This window comes from Balaenoptera musculus, chromosome 19, assembly GCF_009873245.2.
Source record: "Balaenoptera musculus isolate JJ_BM4_2016_0621 chromosome 19, mBalMus1.pri.v3, whole genome shotgun sequence".
Taxonomy (NCBI): domain Eukaryota; kingdom Metazoa; phylum Chordata; class Mammalia; order Artiodactyla; family Balaenopteridae; genus Balaenoptera; species Balaenoptera musculus.
The window spans coordinates 56,458,810-56,477,160 of NC_045803.1; the positions used below are offsets into that span (position 1 = coordinate 56,458,810).

The 18,351-nt window shown below is 47.8% G+C and overlaps 1 protein-coding gene across 1 annotated transcript in view; it reads left to right on the top strand.

The window, feature by feature from the left end:
• Window positions 1-351: 351 nt before the first annotated feature.
• Window positions 352-18,351, top strand: part of USP10 (ubiquitin specific peptidase 10) — a 73,237-nt gene continuing 55,237 nt past the window's right edge. The window contains exon 1 of the mRNA XM_036832522.1: window positions 352-470. Within this exon, the coding sequence (XP_036688417.1) occupies window positions 450-470 (21 nt within the window). The 5' untranslated portion in view covers window positions 352-449. The remainder of the gene's footprint in view (window positions 471-18,351) is intronic.

Genomic DNA, 18,351 nt, shown 5'->3' on the forward strand with positions numbered 1-18,351 from the left:
GACCCTGGGGTTCGGGGGCGCGGGCGGACTTCAGGCCGCGGCTCCCGGGCTCCGGACATCCAGCGTCCCGCCCAGCACCCAGGTGGCCTCCCGGCTGGTGAGAAACCCGAGCCGACCGGGCGCTTTGGCGTTATCACCTCCGTCCACTGCCCTTTCCCCTCCGGCGCCGCAGCCGGACCCGGGAGCTCCTGGTCCGCGGCGGCCGGGCCCGCATCCGCTGAGAGCCGCGGGCTCGCGGTCCGCCCCGGGCCGACTCCCGCCGCGCACGCCCACCTGTCGGCCGCGCATGCGCAGCGGCGCGCCCGGCCTCCCCGCGCCCCGCGGCACGCGGCCAGTGCGCAGGCGCGGCGGCCGATGCGAGTGTGTATGTGCGGGCGAGAAGATGGCGGCGGCGGGGGAAGCAGCGTGAGGAGTCGGAGGAGCGCCGAGGCTCATTGAAACGGGCCGCCATGGCCCTCCGCAACCCGCAGGTAGCAGCCGGCCGGCGCCCCCGGCGGGAAGGAGCCCCGGGCCGCGGGCGGGCTGGCGCCGGGGCGGACTGGCGGGCGGGCGCACCGCGGCCCCGAGCGAGCGTGTGGGAGTGGGGGAGGGCGCCGGGACACGCTGCCCGGGACTAGGCCCCGAGCCTCCCGCCGCCTCCGCGCCTCGGCCGCCTGCAGCCCGGCCCGCCCCGTGCCAGAGCCCACGGGGCCCCACATCAGAGGGGCGGCGGAGAGGGGGCGCCCGGGCCGGCCTGGAGAGGGCGTGGGGGGCGCGAAGGGGTTAACCTCGGGGCTGGACCGCGGGGCGAGCCGGCGGTGCAGATGGGGCCCTGGCTGCCCCGGGAGGCAGCCGGGAATCTTCGGGAGGCCCCGGGGCGGCAAAGCCTTCCACGCCCTGTGGTCGCCTCTCTGCCCGGAACGAGCCACCAAGATTCGGGGGTGCTCGTTTTTCTCATGGCCCCAAAGGCTGCTTTCGCAGTTTGATTGACCCGGGGCGGGGGGGGCGGCTTGCCGGTGTTCTGACTTTTAGACTCAGGTCACTAAGAAGCAGCCTAAGGTTACTGGTGCAAAGAAAACTCGAAATAACTCGCCAGGACCATACTTGTACCTGCCTTTGAGTGACATCTTTTGCACGAATCCGCCTCAGCCTGGTTGACACTACTAACGCACCTTGTCAGAGCGGTATCTTAGGGGTCGTTTGTGCTAATCCCGTAGTGGAAAGAAAGAGTAAAACGTACGCTTTTAGGGAGATATGAGTGTAGAGTTGAACTCTTATTCCCTCTCCCCACTCCCCCAAATACAATTGGTCTGGATAAAAATCGGCATGTGGTGTTATTTGTCAGGCTTGCTGTGGACCGCTGATGTGTTGACTTCTAAGCCCTAGAAGTTATTGAACGTTTTTATATCATCTCAGTGTGCTGTTGTATTAAATAAGGGAAAATGAAGCAAAGTAGCTGTTGGAAAACAGGTGGCCGGTAAATCGTAACCCTTTCAAAGCAATTGGTTTTTCTTGCCCTTTTGGAAATGGAGTCGGTTTTAGTAACTATTGGAATTAACGCGTGTCGTGGAATTTGAGACTCGATAACTTAAAAAAAAAAATGAGATCTTACAGGAAGCAGCAATTTTGTTAAATTTTTGGCACTTTAGTTTGCTCTATAACTTTCCCCTTTAAACTTTTGTTCACTTGTATATCTGCGTTTTAAAGTAACTCAGTATAGTTCTTTGCACAAAAAAAAAGGGCTTAGTAGTGGTTGAATAAGTTTTACAAGTGTGCAATTTAAAGATTTCTTTCCTTAAGAGATTTGGTGTTTGCCTTTTTCTCAACTTAAATTTTTTTTTAAATTAAGCTTTGCTATTTAAAAAATTTTTTTTAAATTTTATTATTATTTTTGGCTGCGTTGGGTCTTTGTTGCTGCGCACGGGCTTTCTCTAGTTGTGGCGAGCTACTCTTCGTTGCGGTGCGCAGCCTTCTTATGGCGGTGGCTTCTCTTGTTGCGGAGCACGGGCTCTAGGTGCTCCAGCTTCAGTAGTTGTGGCACATGGGCTCAGTAGTTGTGGCGCACGGGCTTAGTTGCTCCGCGGCATGTGGGATCTTCCCGGACCAGGGCTCGAACCCGTGTCCTCTGCATTGGCAGGCGGATTCTTAACCACTGCGTCCCCACTTCCGTTATCAGAAGCACCAATCACAATGCAAATTGAAATGTTAATGAGTAGTGATAATAGGTAAAAGTGATTGTAATTTCATTTACTTTCCTAAATGTCCTAGTATTTATGTTTTATGTAGCAGTATTGCCTATACACATCTTTAGAAAATTGGAGTGGCAACAGTTAGCTGAACATAAATGTTAGCAGCACTTTGGGTTTATTCTTTTAAAGTTTGATTAGGGCTTCCCTGGTGGCGCAGAGATTAAGAATCCTCCTGCCAATGCAGGGGACACGGGTTCGAGCCCTGGTCTGGGAAGATCCCACATGCCGCTAAGCAACTAAGCCCGTGCGCCACAGCTACTGAGCCCACGTGCCACAACTACTGAGCCCACGTGCCACAGCTACTGAAGCCCGCGTGCCTAGAGCCCATGCTCCGCAACAAGAGAAGCCACCGCAGTGAGAAGCCAGCGTGCCCGTGCGCTGCAACTAGAGAAAACCCGTGCACAGCAGCAAAGACCCAATGCAGCCAAAAATAAAATAAATAAATTTGTAAAAAAAATTAAAGTATCATTAAAATGCTTTTAAGTTGTAGCATGCAGAAGGTAGGAAAAGAAATAGTATGAGTTCTCATATTTTTCTTTCTTTTTTTTCATAATTTTCTTTTTAGAAGAATAGTAATGAAAACAAGTAATGAAATCATAGGTGATAGGATTTAATGATTGGATCCTGCTTGAGTCAGGCTAAGCATTTTAATAATTTTGTTTTATTCAGTTACCTGCTGTCCTGAAGGTCCTGCCATAGTCATGGCCATTCATTAATTCAACAAATATTGGTTGGGCTCTCGCCCTCTGCTAAGCACTGTTATTTGTTATTTGTTATTATGCATGTTACTTGTTTATTATTGGGGATATCAATCACAAATTAACAGTAAGGGTCCTATTTTATTTTTTTTTCTTTTATTAAGTTTTTATAAGGGTCCGTTTTTTTTATATAAATGGTTTCCAAATTTATAATTTTAGACAAGTTCTTACTTTAATCACAGTTTTCCTCATCAAGTAATTTTTTCTAATTTTTAAAAATTTATTTATTTATTTATTTATTTATGGCTGTGTTGGGTCTTCGTTTCTGTGCGAGGGCTTTCTCCAGTTGCGGCAAGCGGGGGCCACTCTTCATCGCGGTGCGCGGGCCTCTCACTGTCGCGGCCTCTCTTGTTGCGGAGCACAGGCTCCAGACGCGCAGGCTCAGTAATTGTGGCTCACGGGCCTAGCTGCTCCGCGGCATGTGGGATCTTCCCAGACCAGGGCTCGAACCCGTGTCCCCTGCATTGGCAGGCAGATTCTCAACCACTGCGCCACCAGGGAAGCCCCAAGGGTCCTATTTTAAAATTGGATATTTAAGGTTACAATTTAAAACATTTATATAGTTTATAGCCTATTTCCATACCATTGATTGAACACTTTTCCCTGGATTGACATGAAGCAGTGCAAAACTTAGAAACATTTCTTTTTTTTTTTAAATTAATTTATTTTATTTTATTTATTTTTGGCTGTGTTGGGTCTTCGTTTCTGTGCGAGGGCTTTCTCCAGTTGCGGCAAGCGGGGGCCACTCTTCATCGCGGTGCGCGGGCCTCTCACTATCGCGGCCTCTCTAGTTGCGGAGCACAGGCTCCAGACGCGCAGGCTCAGTAGTTGTGGCTCACGGGCCTTGTTGCTCCGCGGCATGTGCGATCTTCCCAGACCAGGGCTCGAACCCGTGTCCCCTGCATTGGCAGGCAGATTCTCAACCACTGCGCCACCAGGGAAGCCCAGAAACATTTCTAATGCCAGTAGTTTTCAACGCATTTTAACAAATACAACGAACTTTGACAGTTGAAGTGAAAGTACATCTCTGACATTTGTTGGCATGAGGGAACTGATTAAAATGATTTGGGGTAATTAATTTGAACTGACCAATTCTGTCGTAAACCAGAAGAGATTGTTGTGATCATTGCAGTCATTTATAGTGAAATCTCTACAATAATGCCTCATACACCCTATTTGGACGTGGTGTGGCTGCCCCTGTCCTGGTCCTGTGCAGCGGGCTCGCCCTCATCTTTCCACTGCCTCACATACAGCAATGTGGCGCCCACATTTTACACTGTGGAATTTCTTGGATCTGGTTTACAGCATATGGTAGAGTGTTGCTGTATCGTTGAATATCTTTGTAAGTGACAGCTGTATTAGTAGTTCTCCAAAGAGATACATTTTTATTGGAGTTTCATAGTGAGCAACTGAAGTAAATAAAATTATTTGAAATACGGGATATTTGGAGATACCAGTTTTCCTTTGCATAGTGACAGCAAAATCTTGAAACATGTCCTAAGACTAGATAAGCCATTTAAAGCTTGTGCGTTGATGGTCGCCTCAGTGGTTTCTACACAGGAGCCGTGGAGATGAGCCTTATCCAGGGCCTCACCCTCACCCTCTGGAGCCTGTCTTGTGGGGACCAGTGTCCTGAAATGAGCAAATAGTAAGTGGACCGCCTCATTCCAAATTCCTTTCTAGAGCAACAGTTAGGACATATATTCGAGAGCTTTTTTATGTGGAACTGAAGTGATTTGAATAGTGGTTCGCATAGGAAAACTTAAAGGAGAAAGGAATTCCAAAGCTTAATGATTATTTAATGCCAGGCCTAGTGGCACATTTACTTTGTGCTGTGTTCAGAATATAATATTGAAGTAATTGAGAAAAGTTGTATTATCTCTATTTGAATTATAGTTCATCAAGGTTATTTTTTGTTTGTTCTTGTGTTTTTCCAAATTTCAGACAGGCAAGTACTTGCTGTTAATGGATCTCGTTTTTCAAGTGGCACATTAAGGGTGGTGGCTGAGGACACTTCTTACTGATAGTATACTAAATATGAAAACAGTGGGAAGCACTTGCTTTTGAATTTGTAATTACGCTGTTACAGTTGTCTTTACTGCCACACATGCAAGAATCACTGTGGCACAAGACAGATAAATCTGTTTGCAATGGAATTTACTGGCCTTGGGCCACTGGATTACTGTCATTTGTCACTTTAGTGCTACTTCAGCAGTGTAGATGTTCATTTCCAAAGACTTACATGTGCTTGGACTGCAGTTTTCCTGTTTATTGACGTGATCTCCCAATAGGTCTTTCTGAGACCGTTTCTGTCAGTGCAGTCTGTACTAAGAACAATAGGCAAAATAAAGATAGCCGTGGGGTAGGTTTATAGTACTATTTGTTTCAAGGATCAGAAATTGTAGAACCTATCGTAAACCTAGATGTGGAGTCTTCAGAGTGTAGACTTTTCATGAGTGGGCTACTTTCTGACTGTTTAAAAGCTCCTCAGACATGACCCCATTTTCAGCAGGAGACCCAAGAAACCAATAGCTCCATGCTGCTCCCTGTTTTGAAAGGCACGGTGCTCAGGTTGTCCTCTCCTGGGAACAGGGTCCATGAGGTGTAGAGTGGAAGTGTGGTTTGGGGCAGGGAGTGAGAGAATACAGCGTGTCTTCCTGGACTTTCCCTTTCTGGCTCACTTGAGAATTGAGAGATGACCATGTGCCTGGAGTGTGTTAGCCCAGGTCTGCACCAAGGGTCTGCGCGCGGAGGACGCCTGCTCTCGTCCCTCGGGCCCCTCCCTCCTGGGCTTCGTCTGCAGCTTTACTGGTTGTCATTCTTCAGATCAGTTCTCAGTTTATTTTTCTGGTATCAGCTCAAGGGCCATCTCGTAAGCCTACACTCTCTGATTTAAGTCTCACAAGTAGTACATTAGGAATGAAAGTACCTCCTAATAGAAAGGCTGGTGCCCCACTCTTGTGCCTTTGGTACCTGAGTTTTACATATAGCTGCCTGCCTTTCTCTTTCTCTTTCTTGCCCTCTTTCTCTCTTTTTCTGGTGGTACAATTTTGTTTCCCCATTTGTACTTATTTTATGAAGAAATGCTGGCATGCCTGAGCTCTTTTGTGGCAAGTAGTCTTTAAAGTTTCAAAAGATTCACCATGACAGCTGCAAACTTATGTTGTCATTGGAGCTACTGTGAAAAAAAAAAAACTTAAATGTTAATTGAATAATATTAGAGGTATTCCTGCTGTAAGAAACTGAATGTAGGAAAAAACGCACATTTAAGACTGCGCAGGGCTTCCCTGGTGGCGCAGTGGTTGAGAATCTGCCTGCCAATGCAGGGACACGGGTTCGAGCCCTGGTCTGGGAAGATCCCACATGCCGTGGAGCAGCTAGGCCCGTGAGCCACAACTACTGAGCCTGCGCGTCTGGAGCCTGTGCTCCGCAACAAGAGAGGCCGCGATAGTGAGAGGCCCGCGCACCGCGATGAAGAGTGGCCACCGCTCGCCGCAACTAGAGAAAGCCCTCGCACAGAAACAAAGAACCAACACAGCCAAAAATAAAATAAATAAATAAAAAAAAATTAAACAAAAAAAAAAGATTGCGCAAAATAGAGGGGTTCGTGTTACAGACCTGTTACTGTGAACGAGCTGTCTGGGGTGGGAAGGGAGGGGTCCCATGAATAGCATGACCCCCCCCCCCCACCTCCGCTCCTGGGGCTTTAGTCCCATGAGGTGCACTGGTTGCACGGAAGTGGTGGGGACAGCTTTTCAGACCATTTTCTCAACTTACTCTCCTCACTGTTCACAAAAATAGAAGTTTATCATTATTGTGAGTACAAGTCAAAAATACCCATTTCTGTGTTTTAAAATATGTTGAATAAAGCTGGATATCTGTATAAATTACATGTTGCAAGCCATGGGCCTTGTGAACTAGAACTAGCCCTGCCCAAGAACATTTAATACATGGCTCTGTGCGGGAAATTTTGATTTGCCTTTTGGTCTAATGAGTTAGTCTGCATGGTTTAATTGTTCTTGCATAAACATGATGGTATCCTTTGCTCTGGACATAAGCAATACATTTTAAATTTTATTATATTCATTTAAGTTTAGTCAGGGCCAGTCAACTTGTGAATTTATTTGGTATTCTGATAATTGTCAAGAGGATTTCTAGTGTTCCTCTTGTTTGTGTCTCTCCTATTTCAGACAGTTCATAACTCCAGAGGAGTGAAGCAGTTGCCTCTTTTGAGAGACTATCATCGTTAAAATATATACCCTTTCTATTTTTTTTTTTGAAAACATCAATTTTTTTCTTGTGATAGGACTTGGGGAGGGAAATAGAAGAGAATTTGAAAATGACATTTAATTCTGGAGTTTTCAGAGATTCTTGCCTGATGTTATAAAAAAACTTCTCTCGATATTTAAGTAGTAATTCCCCTTAAGTGGCTGCCAAGATGTGTGTATTTATTTGAGACCCGGGAGAGTAGGCCTCTGGGTAGACCTGATAATTGGATAAGGAAGAACATACTTATTATAAAATTAAGCATTGCAGCAATCAGCACGTGGAGAAAGTTGTGCAGTGTATAAGCTGCATGGTTCATGAAGTGCCGTGACTGGTTTGATCCTTACGGCAACTCTGTAATGTATTGTTATTATCACCATTTCACAGATGAATAAAGTGAGACTCAAGAGGTTGTGGGACTTCCCTGGTGGCGCATTGGTTAAGAATCCACCTGCCAGTACAGGGGACACGGGTTCAAGCCCTGGTCCAGGAAGATCCCACATGCCGCTGAGCAACTAAGCCCATGCACCGCAACTACTGAGCCTGTGCTCTAGAGCCCACGAGCCACAACTACTGAGCCCGTGTGCCACAACTACTGAAGCCCGTGCACCGAGAGCCCGTGCTCCACAACAAGAGAAGCCACCACAATGAGAAGCCTGCGCACCGCAAGGAAGAGTAGCCCCCGCTCGCCACAACTAGAGAATGCCCGTGCGCAGCAGCAAAGACCCAGTGCAGCCAAAAATAAATGAATCAATAAATAAATTTAAAAAAAAAGTTTAAAAAGGTTGTGATGTGAAGTCTCATGGCTCTTAAATGAGCTATCAGGGACTGAAGAGCAGGTCTTTGAACTTCTATCCTTTGCCTTTTCTACTTGGCCGAACTGATAAAGGCCTGATGTTTCACAGTGTGACTTCCCCATGGTAGTTCCTCAGTGAAGGTTCATGCAATGGCCAAGTGAATGAAATAAAGGTTTACATGTTTAAAGACATTAATGTGTTAGTAATTACTAAGGGTTGCTAATCTGCTACGAATTATTAGAAGATTTTGTGTAGAGTGCATTTTGGTGAATGTTCTTACTGATTTTATTTTTAATTAATTATTTATTTTTGGCTGTGTCGGTCTTTGTTTCTGTGCGCAGGCTTTCGCTAGTTGTGGCGAGCGGGGGCTACTCTTCGTTGCGGTGCGTGGGCTTCTCATTGCTGTGGCTTCTCATTGTGGAGCATGGGCTCTAGGCGCAAGGGCTTCAGTCGTTGTGGCATGCGGGCTCAGTAGTTGTGGCTCGCGGGCTCTAGAGCGCAGGCTCAGTAGCTGTGGCACACGGGCTTTGTTGCTCCAAGGCATGTGGGAACTTCCCAGACCAGGGGTCGAACCCGTGTCCCCTGCATTGGCAGGCGGATTCTTAACCACTGCGCCACCAGGGAGGTCCCGCTGATTTTATTTTTAAATACAAAATAAAGACTTGCAATTTCTGAAACAGAAATATTTAAAGTAAAAAGTATGTCACTCTCTTCCTCCCTGATCCTTGGTCCTCACCTTGATGTCTGTCTTATGTGCCTTTTTCTGTTTGGGCATTGTTGTTTTTGTTCCCTTTTCTCATGATGCAGTCTCTTCTAACCAGGTAGTCACTGAGCTGGATTTTTTGGAGCTAGTCTTGTTTCTAAAATTATTGAAGGCATCTATTCAAGTATAGGAAGTGTTCTTATTTTTACCAGATTTTGCCAGGGGATGGAGCAGGTGTTCTGGAGGTTAAAGTGGTCCCCTGGGACCCAGTATACTGAGAGCTGTGGAAGTGCTGTAGAAATTTATGACTATTAAAATGCCCAAACCGTTTTTTAAAAAAGAAATGATATCTTGAAGACGTTCAATCCCTTTATTATAGCAGCCATGCTGTTCAGTTTCTGTATTGTAAAAAAAATGATTCAAAATTAAATTCTTGTTTCTTGGTCACCTCTGCACTAAAGAAGATTACTGAGAGGACAAACCTTTTGTTGGAGAGGTTGGTAGGTCATCAACCCTAGTGAATTGTGGGGAATTGGTAACAAACCTGGGTTTTCCCCGTCTTCTCCAAAATCAGGCTTTGTTCACCTCCCCGTTTGTGTTTTTATTTATTTATCATTATTTATCATTATTTTTTTTTGCCACGCCGCAATCTTAGTTCCCTTACCAGGGATCGAATCTATGCCCCCTGCAGTGGAAGTGTGGAGTCTTAACCACTGGACTGCCAGGGAAGTCGCTCCCACTTTGTTTTTATCAAAGTACTGCAATGGCAAAAGAAAGAAAAAAATCCAAAAAAACTCTCCCATTTCTCATGTCAGGTCCTCTCCCCAGAAACCATATTCAACTACTTCTAATAAAATGCAAAATCAAGTCTTTTAGGGGTAGCCTTCTGTGTTTTTTGGAATTAATTTGTAGGATACCAGACACCTTTATTCAGAACTACATGTAAAGGACTTTATATCTTTTGTGATTGTTCAAACAAAAAATTTTGGTGGCCAGGCATTAGCAGGATAGAGCTGAAAAGAGAGTTTCTGTGCTTTAGAAGTTCACAGGGTAGTGGGAGAGGGAAACAGGCTAATTGGTAAATACTGTTTTAGGGTGTTAATTCCTGTAACAGAGGTGTGAACAATACAGTCAAATTCTTTCATTCATTCATTCATGCATGCATTCATTCATTCATTCATTCAGCAGGTAGTTATTGAGTGGCTGCTGTGTACCAGGCACTGAGGATGGAGTGATGAGCAGAGACGGGCATTGTCCCTCTTACCAGGGAGCTTACTGTCTAGTGAAGGAGACAGATGCTAATCACATAGTCCCAGTAATGCCTGTGTCATTCCAAACTGAGGACTGTGTCGGGAGGGAGGGCACAAGGTCTGTCGGCGTGGCCCTGGGAAGTCAAGGACAGGCTCCCGGAAGCGGCACCTTGGCTGATACCCAGCCGGAGACGGCTCTGCAGCTGGAGGGTGTGGGGAGCCCCTGAGAACTCAGAACGCTGGGTGCTGAGGTGGGGGCGGCCAGCCTTACCCCGGGGAGAGTGTGGAAGAGGGCGGCACGCGCTCACACTCTGCCTGCCCTGCAGAACCGTGCCAGTGGGCTCACGGTGGCCTCCCACGAGCCACCGTGGAGGTGGGGACGAGTGGCAGCGTCACGCGGATTGGAAAAGGGGGAGCATCAGGGGAAGCTGGGAAGACGACTCTCCTAGAAAGGTGACATTTGGGCAGAGAAGCACAGGGACAGGGTGTGGGGGGAAGGCATGCGGAGGAACAAAGTCTCAAAGCCTGCGGTACGCCGGAGCACGTGGGCTCGTGGGCTCGTGGGCTCGATGGGTGACTGGTGTGTAGGGTGCGGGGCCGGGACCGAAGTCAGGAGGGGCGAGGGACCTTGAGAGTCCAGCCTAGACGGGCGTCTGCCCTGTCAGCAGGTGGGTATGTGTGGGAAGTCACGGGTTCGAGGAAGTGGGTCGTCGCGCTGAAGGAGATGGCTGTGCAGGGGCCCACCTGGGGTCCTGCATGGGGTGGCGAGGGCGTGTCCCTCTTCTGGCTCTCCTCCAGATCTCAAGAGTGTTCGCTCTGCTCGCCTCGGCACCTCAAGCATCTTAAATCTCCAAACTTTGAGGGGGGGAAGAATTAGGACATTCTTTTGGGGTCATCTGAGGCAGATTAATGCAAGGCAAATAGCCCTTGAATGTCCTCAGTGATAGTTGGATAGAGTCGTTAGGGAAGGTCATTTGGGGACAGTATTCCCTTTATGTTTTTCGGGGAGCACCTTTAAAACAAGCATTAGGTACTTGATTATGCTCCTAGAAAATAAAGAAAATGTTAGGAAAAACATCACCCCTAATATCTCACGACTCTGAGATGACTTCTGTTAATATTTTTTTTTTTTTTTTAAATTTTACTTATTTATTTTTGGCTGTGTTGGGTCTTCGTTTCTGTGCGAGGGCTTTCTCTAGTTGTGGCAAGTGGGGGCCACTCTTCATCGCGGTGCGCGGGCCTCTCACTATCGCGGCCTCTCTTGTTGCGGAGCACAGGCTCCAGACGCGCAGGCTCAGTAGCTGTGGCTCACGGGCCTAGTTGCTCCGAGGCATGTGGGATCTTCCCAGACCAGGGCTCGAACCCGTGTCCCCTGCATTGGCAGGCAGATTCTCAACCACTGCACCACCAGGGAAGCCGACTTCTGTTAATATTTTGAAATGCTTCCTGTTGGTACTCTTTGTGGTAAATTTTAGACCTTTGGGATCCTTTTATATAATAGTATGTTTTAAGTTGGGAGCCTTGGTCATGGTCTTCTCTCATCAGGTCAGCTGGCACCCTGCTGGCCATGCAGACACACTAAGTAGGGACTCCTAATTAGGCCCCCAGTCTGTGTTTGCCTCAGCCCCCCGGGGCCTCAGCCACATGCAGGTGTCAGAGCCTCCACATAGTTTTTTTTTTTTTAATTAATTAATTAATTTTTGGGGCTGTGTTGGGTCTTCGTTGGTGCACGTGGGCTTTCTCTAGTTGGGGCGAGTGGGGCTACTCTTCGTTGTGGTGCGCGGGCTTCTCATTGCGGTGACTTCTCGTTGCAGAGCGCAGGCTCTAGGCGTGCAGGCTTCAGTAGTTGTGGCTCGCGGGCTCAGTAGTTGTGGTACACGGGCTTAGTTGCTCCACGGCATATGGGATCTTTCCGGACCAGGGCTCGAATCCGTGTCCCCTGCACTGGCAGGCGGGTTCTTAACCACTGTGCCACCAGGGAAGTCACCCTCCACATAGTTTTGTTTACAGCCTTTTCCGTTAACCTGGTGAGCACTTTTCCATGAATAGGATTAACCAAATCATATTTTGGACATTTTAAGACTTTTCCAGTCTAGGTTAGGTATGAACAACAACAAAAGGTACAGGTTTGTGGCTCTCTGAGAGATAATATTAATTTTAGCACTGAGGTGAGTGAATTGGGAACAGAACCAACTGAGGAGCCTGAAAATGTTGCTGTTTGAAGACCTGCCGCGCTGGGTCTTCAGAATTGAGAGTTCAGTTTTGTTTGAAGTTCAGTAAATAACTCATTGACTAATTCCTTCTCAACACACATCTATCCAGCTCTTGCTCTATGCTGAGGCCTGTGTTGGGGTTCATAAGCTGCAGAACACAATTACAAATACATATATATATATACATGAACATTATGTTCCCCGTAGTCACGAGAGACTGCTGTGCTCTGTGTGGTGAGATGGGGCCCTTGTGGACGGCGTGCGGGCAGCACAGACTCGGCCACAGCTCGATTTAACTGTGACTGTCTGATGTCCCAGCGAGATGGAACAAAATTCCTAATTCATCCCGAAGCCCGTTTGTGGTCATGATCTCTTTGGGGACTTGTGCAGAGCATTAAGCCAGTTTGCCGTCGGAAACTCTTGCTGCCTTCTTTTGGCTGCTGGTCATGGATTTGTCAGAAGTTCTTGTCTCCAGTTTGTCACAAATCGGTGTTAAAATAATCACTCTTGGTTCCGTCTTGGTTCTTACTGAATTCTTGGCTTTTCCATGCCACACTACACAGTGTGAGTTAAGTGCCAGGAGCACAAACTTCCTTTTTCATCTGTGACTAGAGTTCTGTTCAGTGAGAAAGAGCTAAGAGATAGCTTTAAAAACAAAAATCTTCAAAAGCGTTCTCTTCAGTTTTGGCTGGAGGTTTAGCTGGCTGTAAATTGAACTTCACACGCAGTGACACTGTAGCAATATCCTAGCCATGACTAGTCCTGGACACAGAGTTGCTGCAGCTCAGTGTGGAAAGAGTTTGCCTCTCACCCCCTGACACATGTTGAAAAATGAGTTTCTTTTCTTTTTAAGGTGGACAGAAAGTAAAATACGTTGCCATTTTGTTTCTTTGCCATTGATTTCTTTTTGGTTGAAAACAGATCTGAGTTAGCTTCCTCCCTTCCCTGTGAAGAAAGGAAGGACGCCCACGTATGTCGTGCACAGCGAGCCTGGAGGGCCCTGTGGACTTTGATTCTGGGGGTGCCGTGTCTTTCCTCCCTGGTCAGTCAGCCCTTCCTGGAGGCCTGCAGCCTGCTGGCCCCGAATGGGCCAAGTGCCTGAGTGGCGGAAGGACAGCATGACCCTGCCTGGTGGAGGGCACAGTACACGGACCGTCGTCTGGCTAGAGTCTGGCAGGTGCTCCAAGGTAGGAGCACAGGGGCCCAGGAGCGACCTGGGACTCAGGAAGGCTTTCTTGAGCGCTGAGGGGTCTGCTTCCCCTCCAGTGGCCCCACTGTCGGGCACAGCATCCTGTCCTGCATGTGGGAGCAGCTGGCTGGCTGTCAGGTTCAGGCCTGCACGAGGGTTTGTTTTGGTGTTTCCAGTTCTAGAAATGAAGATCAGGATGACGGTGTGCAGAACCACACGGGACAGCTTTGCCCTCCCTAGAAATACCTTGATAGTAATGAGAGCTGATGAAGAAGAGGTGGGCTGCTCCTGAGGTATTCAGCTCGGTTGTAATTCTTGCATTAAGAATGCAGGTGACCTCTGAGCTTTCCTTAAGGGTTTCTCAACTCTCTTTATCTCTGTTGTGTAGTTTCTTGAATCCAGGTGACTGATCTGTGTATCAGCTAATAAGCTGTTTTGTTTCATTCTTTGGGCTGTTTCTCAACAGGTGTAGCTGAGATCAGAGGACCATTACTGATGTAAATAAAATGCCTTCACCATAGCTTTCCCAGTCCCAGTTAGTGGTCCATAACACTGATCCTTTGTTGGCCTGCTCTGAACAAATGCTGTTATCCCCAAATTCAAGAGCCACAGAGCTGTCTACCTTCCAAGGTGGAGAGCCCAAATGTGTGTCAGCAGTGAGTGTGGAAAGAGAACTTTTTCATTGGCTTGCCTCAGTTATTTTTTGTGTTCGCCACCTTTGTCACCTTAAATATCTCAGCCAATGTCATCATTCATCCACTGGTTATTTATTTACTTTTAATAAATTTATTTATTTTATTATTTTGTTTTATTTACTTATTTTTGGCTGTGTTGGGTCTTCGTTGCTGCTATGGGCTTTCTCTAGTTGCAGCAAGCGGGGGCTACTCTTCGTTGAGGTGCGTGGGCTTCTCATTGCGGTGGCTTCTCTTGTTGTGGAGCACGGGCTCTAGGTGCGTGGGCTTCAGTAGTTGTGGCGCACGGGCTTTGGTAGTTGTGGCGCACAGGCTTACTTGCTCCGCGGCACGTGGGATCTTCCCGGACCAGGGCTCAAACCCGTGTCCCCTGCATTGGCAGGCGGATTCTCAACCACTGTGCCACCAGGGAAGCCCCATCCACTGGTTACTTTTTGAGCTCAGCTAAGTGCTACAAAAATGAGTACAAGTAAGTCCTCTCTACCCGAGACCCTCTGCTGCAACATGCCCCTCCTCTGTCCACGAGCTTGCTGCCTGGCCCTGGGCGGCTTTCAGTGTGGGTGATGTCTTCTCAGGACGGCCTGCCTCCCTGGCCTCTTTAAAATCCAGCCTCCTGAACCCTCACCACCTTCTTGCCTTGCTTTTTCTTTAGAGCACCTACCACCTTCTGATACCCTGTATCTAATATCCTAACATAGTTATTTTGTTCATTTTCTCTCTTCCTACTAGAATGTAAGATTAATGAGGGCAAGGATTTCTTTTGTTCACTGAACATTACATTCCCTGGGCCTAGAATGTAATAAATGCTCAAAAATATTTATTGATAAATAAATTAATGAAAGATATAACACCGTCGGTATATTCAAGAAGTCCATGGTTGAATGTGGGAAAGAGTCCATCAACTATTGAAATCCAGAGTGAGTAACTCAGCAGTTTGTTAGGAAAGTAGTTCCCAAAGAGGAGACTTTGGAACTGAGTTCTGTAATGTGAGGAGAAGCCAGCGGCGCCCCTCCTGGCGGGAGAGAAGGCGCTCTGGGCAAGAGACCCTGTGTGGATGGCCCTGAGCTTGCAGTTCTGGGCTGTGGGGCGCAGCCCTGGGGGCTCTTGCGTGCTCTGCTGGAGCCTTTTGTCTTGAAAGGTCTCGGGGGCCTTGCAAGCCTGTTCCTGGGGACCAAAATAATCAGGTTCACGTTTTAGAGAAAGCACTGTGGTGGCTGCATGTGGTTTGGAGGGTGAAGGATGAGTCCGGGGGCAGGAAGACCAGTTAGGCACTCAGTGATCCAGTTGAGAAGTGCTGAAGGCCTCAACTCAGCCTGGGGCAGGCGGTGGAGGAAGCGAAGGCTCTGGGATGACCAGTTGGAACGGGAGGCATAGGGAGCAAGGCAGCTTCTTTGTAATGTATTTGTGATAATGCATTTTCTTTTTTAATAACCTAGGACTATGCTGTATGTTGTTGAGTATTTTTTCCCCATTTCTTGTATTGTAAACACTCTTGATTATTAAACATTTTGCTTCAGTGTTATTTTTAAGTACTGTGGAGTATCCACAAGTTATATTTTATGCATACTAAAAACAGTGATGTTTGTCATTTTTTGGATCCATTTATTAGATGTTTCTCATTGTGAGTGGATGATCTTATTTCCCAGAGATAATTAAAGCACAGTATTGTAAACTGAAAGATGAACATCTTTAATTCATTGGTTACTTGGAGGCAGAATGGGAGATACATTTTGCTTAGCAATATTCAGGAAATAATTAGTGATAAATTAAAACATGAAGTTTTTTTATGTTTTTATTTTTATTTTTATTTATTTATTTTTGGCTGTGCTGGGTCTTCGGTTCGTGCGAGGGCTTTCTCTAGTTGCGGCAAGTGGGGGCCACTCTTCATCGCGGTGCGGAGACCGCTCTTCATCGCGGTGCGCGGGCCTTTCACTATCGCGGCCCCTCCCGTTGGGGGGCACAGGCTCCAGACGCGCAGGCTCAGTAGTTGTGGCTCACGGGCCCAGCTGCTCCGTGGCATGTGGGATCTTCCCAGACCAGGGCTCGAACCCGTGTCCCCTGCATTAGCAGGCAGATTCTCAACCACTGCGCCACCAGGGAAGCCCCTATGTTTTTATTTTTAAACTACATACTAATTTGATCAAAAGCAAGTTACACTATGAAATATTTGAAAAAGATTGAGAAAGATCTTTTTATATAATATTTGTCAATCAGCTGGCTCATGTTTGCTGAAGGCTGTTTTAGCTACTGCTTGTAGCTGCTCAGGAAGGTAACTAAAGCGTTCTTACCCTGTGTAGGTAGCGGGTGACTCAGCAGGTGACTGAGGCAGAGGGAACCATTGGGGAAGGTTCTCAGATGTGTAATGTGTTGAACTAGGTGGTGCACGTGTCAAGTTCTGCAGGGGGAATTCAGGGAGTGAAGGAAGTGGGCAATGAGTGACCTTGAAAATGAATAGGATTTGGGCAAATGGAGAGAAAGGAGGAGGGCATTCCATGTGGGAGAGTGAGTAGGACTTAGGTTTCAGATTAACTTTTTTTTTTTGCTTTTTTTTTAAAGTTATACAATTTTTATTTATTTATTTATGGCTGTGTTGGGTCTTCGTTTCTGTGCGAGGGCTTTCTCCAGTTGCGGCAAGCCGGGACCACTCTTCATCGCGATGCGCGGGCCTCTCACTATCGCGGCCTCTCCTGTTGCAGAGCACAGGCTCCAGACGCGCAGGCTCAGTAGTTGTGGCTCACGGGCCTAGTTGCTCCGCGGCATGTGGGATCTTCCCAGACCAGGGCTCGAACCCGTGTCCCCTGCATTGGCAGGCAGATTCTCAACCACTGCGCCACCAGGGAAGCCCTTTTTTTTGCTTTTTGAGTGATCTTACTTGGTATGAATCCCCTGGATCACTCCCTGCATTTCTGTCTCAGTTAGGATGCTTTTGATAACGAGTAAAAGAAAGCTCAGCTCTAACTGGTTTACACCATAAACTAGAGATTTACTGGCTCACGGCACTAGAAATTCTGTAGGTAGGTCAGGCTTCAAGGTTGGTTTGATTCATCAGTTCAGTGACATCTTTGAAGACCTGGTTTCTCTTCACTTGTGTTGTATCACTATTATCCTAAGGCTAGTTTTCCCCCCAATGGCAAAATGGCTACAGTAGTTGCGGGCTTCACATTTGTGCCCAGCACACAGACTGGCGCAAGAGAGTGTGTGTGTGTCCCGGAATTCTTGGCAGTGCCCTGAGCTTTGTGCCCTCTGGGTCACCCTGAACCAAGTGCTCTGGGCTAGAGGGGTGGCATGCCGTGCTGGCTCCCCTCTGGAGTTGGGGGTGGGTGTGTGTCAGCCTTCTGAACTGGGTGACCACTCTCCAACAGGGGAGGAAGAGAATGAACATTGGGAGGATGGCCGCAAAGTCCTTTACCTGACGCTTCATCCCTCCCCACTCTTTTTCCAGGTTTATCGTTTCCTCCTTCTGGGCTCCTCAGACTTAAGACTCTGTCCTTTCTCCTTAGCAGGTCATCCTGGACTGTCTGATGCTTTCTTACTATATCTTATAGTCTTCCTTAAGTTTTATTGTTGCTTTATTATCTATGTGTTTGTGCATTGAGGCCAGCCCCAGTTTCCAGTCCTGGCTCTCCCATTTTATGTTCGTGGGCTCTTGGGCAAGATTATTTCTCTGAACCTCAAGTGTTTTCATCTTCACTCGGTCAACAGCTACTTACTAGAGTCTGAGTATTGTGCTTAAGTGGATGGGATCCAGAACTGAAAGACACAAGGAGATCGTAGTTCATTTACGGAAACATGTAGGTAAGTGAGAATTACCGTGAGGTATGAAAAAGGGTTTGAAAGAAATAGGGGTTGCGATGACTTCCCTGAGGGGGTGACGCCTCTGTTGAGCTTGGTGGGCCGAGGACTAGGCACCAGGGAGCTGCCTGCATGGAGGGCCGAGGACTAGGCACCAGGGAGCTGCCTGCATGGAGGGCAGAGGACCAGGCACCGGGGAGCTGCCTGCATGGAGGGCAGAGGACCAGGCACCAGGGAGCTGCCTGCATGGAGGGCCGAGGACGAGGCACTGGGGAGCTGCCTGCATGGAGGGCAGAGGACCAGGCACCAGGGAGCTGCCTGCATGGAGGGCCGAGGACCAGGCACCGGGGAGCTGCCTGCATGGAGGGCCGAGGACCAGGCACCGGGGAGCTGCCTGCATGGAGGGCAGAGGAGTAGGCACCAGGGAGCTGCCTGCATGGAGGGCAGAGGACCAGGCACCGGG